This window comes from Microcaecilia unicolor, chromosome 3 (assembly GCF_901765095.1).
Source record: "Microcaecilia unicolor chromosome 3, aMicUni1.1, whole genome shotgun sequence".
Lineage (NCBI taxonomy): Eukaryota > Metazoa > Chordata > Amphibia > Gymnophiona > Siphonopidae > Microcaecilia > Microcaecilia unicolor.
The window spans coordinates 277,959,462-277,965,461 of record NC_044033.1 but is presented as its reverse complement, the minus strand read 5'-3'; the positions used below and the strand labels follow the sequence as shown (position 1 = coordinate 277,965,461).

Here is a 6,000-nt window from a genome sequence, read left to right as displayed (position 1 = left end):
GAGGATGTCGGAGGCGGAGCTGAGGTGACAGAGTAGTGAGGAAGGGAGGGGGGCAGGGGCTTCTAGAAGTTTGCTTTTCGGGGTGGGGGGAGCGGCGGAGCGTGGGGAGGGGGCAGGGGCTGCTAGAATTTTGCTTTTTCGGGGTGGGGGGAGCGGCGGAAAGTGGGGAGCAGCGGGGGGGGGGGGGGGCAAGGCCGTCTGTACAGGACGCTCCTGATGAGCGCCCTTGCCCCCTCCCGACCCTTTTTTTTTATTTTTGTTTTATTTGGGAGCCATGTGCTTGCGATTTGACTGTGTTTGACTGTTTGTGGCATGCGCAGAGCAGCTAACATAACGCTTGGCTGCTCTGCGCATGATTTGGGGGCCGATTAACGATGTGTATTGTATTCTTTGATACATTGTACGTTTCACTACCGATCTCAGCATGTGTGACTTTTTTTTTGGTGCATGTTTCGTTATTTTAAAATCGTTAGGGACTTTAACGATTTAGATTTTTTACGTTTGGTTGCTGCATCTGCCTCTATGCCCTGAAAATAGCATGGGCAAAATCAATCAGGTATGCATATGTTGTATCACCTCATACCGCTACGTAATGAGTTTATCTACTCGGGCTTACTGGATGGACTGTATAAGTCTTTATCTGCTGTAAATTCTTCATACTAAAGTGCTGTGAATGGGCTGGCTTTCTTTGGTCTCATCAATATACGTTTTTATAAATTATTTTAAAAAAGTAAACCGATGCTGCACATAGGGACAGGTAACACTGGAGAAGGCCAGGGGAGCTAGGAAAGCATGCTGTTGCCAATCTTCCCCCCAACCCTCCCTGGTGCTCACCCACGTGGAAGCGGCCAGATACTTACCTGCACCGCCTGATTCAGCCCTTCTCCCACCGCGTAGTTGAAGGACTCTACGTGCGCCCGCGCAAGTTCCTGCAGCGTCTGCAGCTGCTTCTCCCTGGGCACCCCATAGCCCGGCCTGGTCAGATGTTTCAGACTCGGCCCACTCGGTAGGTCCCACCACTTCTTCGCTGTGTCCATGCTTGCTAGTTGCTACCTCAGGAGTCGAGTCGCGTACCCAGTGTGTGAGCGACAAGAGGGAGGACACTATCGATGCTGCTAATACTGGGACTTGTAGTCCTTGTTTCCCTCGCACGCAACCCTCGTCCTCCAAGCAGCACCTTCCGAGAAAACTATGAGTCCCAGAATGCCATGGGGCCGCTTGGGCATCAGCAACTGCAAGTCCCAGAATGCCACATTGCCGCTCCCGGCAAGCATAGAAGGGGTGGGGGGAGCGGCTTTGTTGTAAAAGACTGGCAATATTCTGCGACAGTCAGTGAGGGAATGCTTCTGGGTTTGTTTGTTTTAAGGTGTGGGATCTTAAGAGAAGTAGCTGCTGCTTCCTGTTTCTCCTTCTAATCTGTTCGGACTTCCCGCACAGCACACTGCTGGAAGACTTAATTTTGTAAGCAGAAAATCTGGTCTGGAGGCACTGAGTGCGAATCCCGCCCTCCCGCTCATGCGCAGTATATTTACTCTTGAACGGGTGTAAAACTGAAGCAATAGCGCCGGTGGGACTAGAGTGTAGCCGGCGTGTAAGAAGTGCGACCGGCCCTCTTGATTTTGTTTTTTTATTTTTGGTATGTTGCCGCCTTGCACAGGTTACTGAAGGGGGAGTTGAAGGCAGGATGCTCTCAGCATCGGTTGTTAAATAGTTATAGATCTGATTCTGAATCCCCGGGTAGTGGGGGGGTTCTTTCGTTAAGAAGTCTTAAGAGGATGTACACGTTTGTGGTTCGCGATGAAAATAGTAGTGTCTACTCCGAAGTAGCCAAAATCCTCATCTCCACGGGACAATGGAAGAAGCTGAGGAGGGACAACCCGAGATTCAACTTGATGCTGGGGGAAAGGAACAGGCTGCCCTTCGGGAGGCTGGGTAAGAGGAAAGTATTTTCAAGCAAGAATGCACCCGGCATGGGTAGCAGAACAGCTTTATAGTTAGATGGGGGTCAAACAAACTAATCTGTCGCCCCAGCCCCATTCTCTCTAGTTATTGATGCTGGATGGGTAAAATATTGGTGGGACATGACCCCTATGGCCCACCCGATTCTGCTGCCTGGTATGGCACTTGAGTATTAGTTTCTTGATATGAATCAATGTAATTTGTGCTAATATGTCACGCCCAGCTGATCCCTCTTGAGTCATTGGAGCGAATGGCATTTTATTTTGGGATAGCCTTGCTATTTTTATTGTGCCTTTGCTTGACTAGTCCCGACGGGTAGCAGCATAGAATGGTTTTCAAGTGATGCTGTAGAAAGCAGGTTTGGGTGTTGTCTGGCTGCTGCATCAAGGGAGGGACCTGGATACTAGAGTCTCTTCCCTGCCACTAACTTGTCTACAGGAGGAGCATTTTCTGCATCTCTCCGTGCCGATGTGATGCCATCCTTTTTACTTTTCAGGATCTAATGGTTCGAAAGTTAGGTTTCACGGTTTTATTTTGCAGCATAATTCTAAATGATCTAAAAACAAACAGAATTTATTGAAGACAAAATATGCCCACTGATCTTGCTCTTAAATGTTTCTAGTAAAAACTCTTTTGTTCAACTTTTTCAAAGTATATTTAGTTTGGGAAAATAATTCTTGAATTGCAGATAAAATGGAAGCTTTTTGTGTGTGTGTGTAGATAATTGGGCCCATACTGAATATTCGATTCGGCAGATGAGCGATTTAAATTCAGATACAAATAATCTGAGGCCTTACTGTGCTAAATCCTACTGAAATAAACACTTGCAATGCAAAATGATCTATTTTTATTATTTCTTATGTTAAAGCTCAATGCCCATTATTTGTGTTCAGTCGAATAATATTTTTCATTATTTGTATTTGACCAAATAGTAAAATATGCCATTCAGTACAGCACTAATATTAAAAAAATAAGTGTGTGTATATATATATATATATATATATATACACACACACACACATACAGTTCAACAAAGTTTTTTAGGATCTAGTTTATTAATTTATGCATATTTATAATGTGCTCAAGGTGATGCACAGCTAGTTGTTTAACACAGTAGCAGAGAAAGAGCAGATAGGAGGCAACTATTCTCCCATTCATCCACACACCTACCTACTTACAGCCTACCATTGGCAGTGGAGAGAGGCTTTATGCTAGAGAATGACACAGGGATAAAAATTTGTCCCTGGCCCCGCCCACACCCCGTCCCCGCAGGTTCTGGCCCTGTCCTCGTCCCATCCCTGCAGGTTCTGTTCTCATCTGCAGAAGCCTTGAACGCTTATAATTTTATATTTAAATCTTTTTATTAAAGTATAAAAAGGAAGTATGCTGTGCAACTGTTTTGTATAAATTAGAAATAAAAAACAATAATAACAATGAGCAACTATAATAAACTCTCCTACCACCACCCTTCCAACAATAGCTGACTTCTGCTACCCCAAGGAATCCTAATCGAGCCTGTTAAAATGTCCAGGGGTATAGAATACAACCCGTTCTGTATGCCCTAGAGGGAAGAAATATGCCCTATGAAGCACTGTTATGATTTTTTAATCTGTGGGTGAATAAGAAGTCATCATTGATCTCAGGATTCAGTCTAGCTCTCCCACAGTCCTTCCTGCAACAGAAGATGTCTTCTTAGAAGATGTGCTGGTAGCAGGAATGTACAGCATCCCCAATGAAAACTTTGCTAGTTGTGGCCAGCATGTTTGCTTGTTTTTAAAAAAATAAAAATATTGTCGTTTGCATCAATCAGACATAACAGTCCAGTTCATTAACAGGCTTCAAAGTAGAAAGTGACACTGAGACAAAGTTTGTCCTCTTCCTCATGGGCTCTGTCCCCACCCTGTCCCCATTGGCTCTGTCCTTGTCCCCATCCCTGTGTCATTCTCTGCTTTATGCTGTGGTTGGTGAGGCAATGGGAGTGAAGCCAAAACTGCAGCTACTAAGAGTGGGTAGGACGGTGCGCCTACCCTCACGTTGCAGCCTTAGTTTCTATTGCCCACCTGCAGTTTTAACCCTTCCCAACTGCTAAGTCCCACCCACTCTGAACAAACACAGCCACTCTTCATCACCTACCCAGCTCACATTCTCATCCACAGCAGCAACTTCCAAATCTCACCTCTATCTCTACCACCACCACCCCAAAACAATAGTTTCTCTCAATCCCCATTCCTGCCCACCAAAAAAACCAGATTCTTAAAAAAATTGAAATGTATCCTACCAATAGGGCTGCCGGAGAATCGCCTCCTCAGCAACAATGTTCCTTAAGAGCTGTTTCTGCAGTTGCTGGCGCTCCAAGTATCTTCCTGATCAAAGTGGCTCCATGTGGGCTGCCTCTCCAAGGTGGATACCCCCACTTTTCTTTCTCTGCCTCCCACACAGCGTACACACACAGCTCTCTCTGCCTCCCCCAGCACACAGACTCATCAATAATTCTTTCTCTGCCTCCCCTCAGCACGTACATAGGAACTAACTGGGAGTGTTAAGCCCATCACAAATTATCCCTCCTTTGACAAAGTGAAGACAATTGCTCAATATTGGGCGTGCTGAAGCATCCACAGCGTTGGCACCCATGCACAAGCTTGCACCCCCCCCCCCCCCCATAGCTCTCTCTCTACCTCCCCCCAGCACACACACCCACACCCATCCTCCCCCCCCCCCCAACGCACATTCACACTCTTAGATCTATCAGTCACCACCCCATACCCTCCTGTAGCATACACTCCCCCCCCCCCCGGTAGCTGTCTCCTAATGATGATGGACCCCCCCCCCCCCAAACTAATTCTCAGTACTGCTCTCCATCTCCATCTGCACATACCTCTCTAGTTCCTGCACTCCAGCACACTGACACCAGTTTGTTCTCTGCCTCCCTCCAGTGTGAACTCCCTCCACCCCCCAGCAATGCTAGAAAAACAAATGCAAGATATCAGAGATTCTCATTTTCTGCTTTTGTAGTCGGAGCTTTTTATTTTTCCGTTTGATTTAGTCTGCCTCTTCTGCTTTTCTCAGTTTTTCCTGCCTTTCCAGGGTCTCCTGTCTATTTGACATTTCTTCTCTCTCCATGTCTGACATCCATTTTCTGTCCTGTCTAGCATCTCTCCTTGTTGTCCCTGTTCCTATCTCCCCCCTCTTCCATTCAGCATCTGCTCTTTTAGTGTTCTATCCTCCCTTTTGTTCAACAATGCCCCTCTTAGTCCCTGTCCTTCCCCCTGTGATCAGCAGTGCCCCTCTGTGTTCCAATCACACCCCTTTTCCAGCACTGCCCTGTGTCCCTGTCTCTATTCTTACTCTATGCCCAACATCTCTTGTCTGTGCCCTCTCCATCCCCTCTCTTCCCTTCCTCCCAAACCCCGGGTCCAGCATTTCTCCCTCTTTCTCCCCTGCTCCTACATTATAGTCTGGCATAACTCCCTGTCTTCATTTGTGGGTCCAACATCTCTCCTCCTGTGTTCTATTTCCCGATCCAGTCTCTTTTTATTCTCTCTCTCCTCTTGTGCTCCTCTTCCTGGCAGGTCCAGCACATCTTCATGCCCCTCCATCCCCACCTCCTTGGTCCAGCACATCTCCATCTTCCTCCAGCCCTCCACCCCCACCCCAGGGTCCAGAACATCTTACTGTTCTCCTCCCCCTGATGGGTCCAACATACCTTTCTTCCCTCCCTCCGAATCTAGTGTCTCTTGCATAAGCACACCTCTTCCAGGTCTTCAACTTGCCTCCATCATGGGCAGCAGCCTTCAAGACATGGTACTCTGGTCAGCGTCAGAGCCTTCCTTCTGATGCTGGCCACAGCAGGATGTCTTGAAGGCTACCGTTGTCGACACAGAAGTGAGGCAAGTTTCATGGGGGAGGGTGGGTAAGAGGGACATTGAATTCAGAGCATGGAGGTGGGGAGAGGGAGAGATGCTGGCTTGACCTGGTGGGTGAGATAGAGGGACTGTAGGCAGGGATAAAAATATAAGTTCAGATCAAGGCGCAAAACCTAGG

General features: G+C 47.3%; 1 protein-coding gene across 1 annotated transcript in view; it reads left to right on the top strand.

The window, feature by feature from the left end:
* Window positions 1–1,470: 1,470 nt before the first annotated feature.
* Window positions 1,471–6,000, top strand: part of TTL (tubulin tyrosine ligase) — a 98,434-nt gene continuing 93,904 nt past the window's right edge. Inside the window, exon 1 of the mRNA XM_030198111.1 lies at window positions 1,471–1,932. Within this exon, the coding sequence (XP_030053971.1) occupies window positions 1,776–1,932 (157 nt within the window). The 5' untranslated portion in view covers window positions 1,471–1,775. The remainder of the gene's footprint in view (window positions 1,933–6,000) is intronic.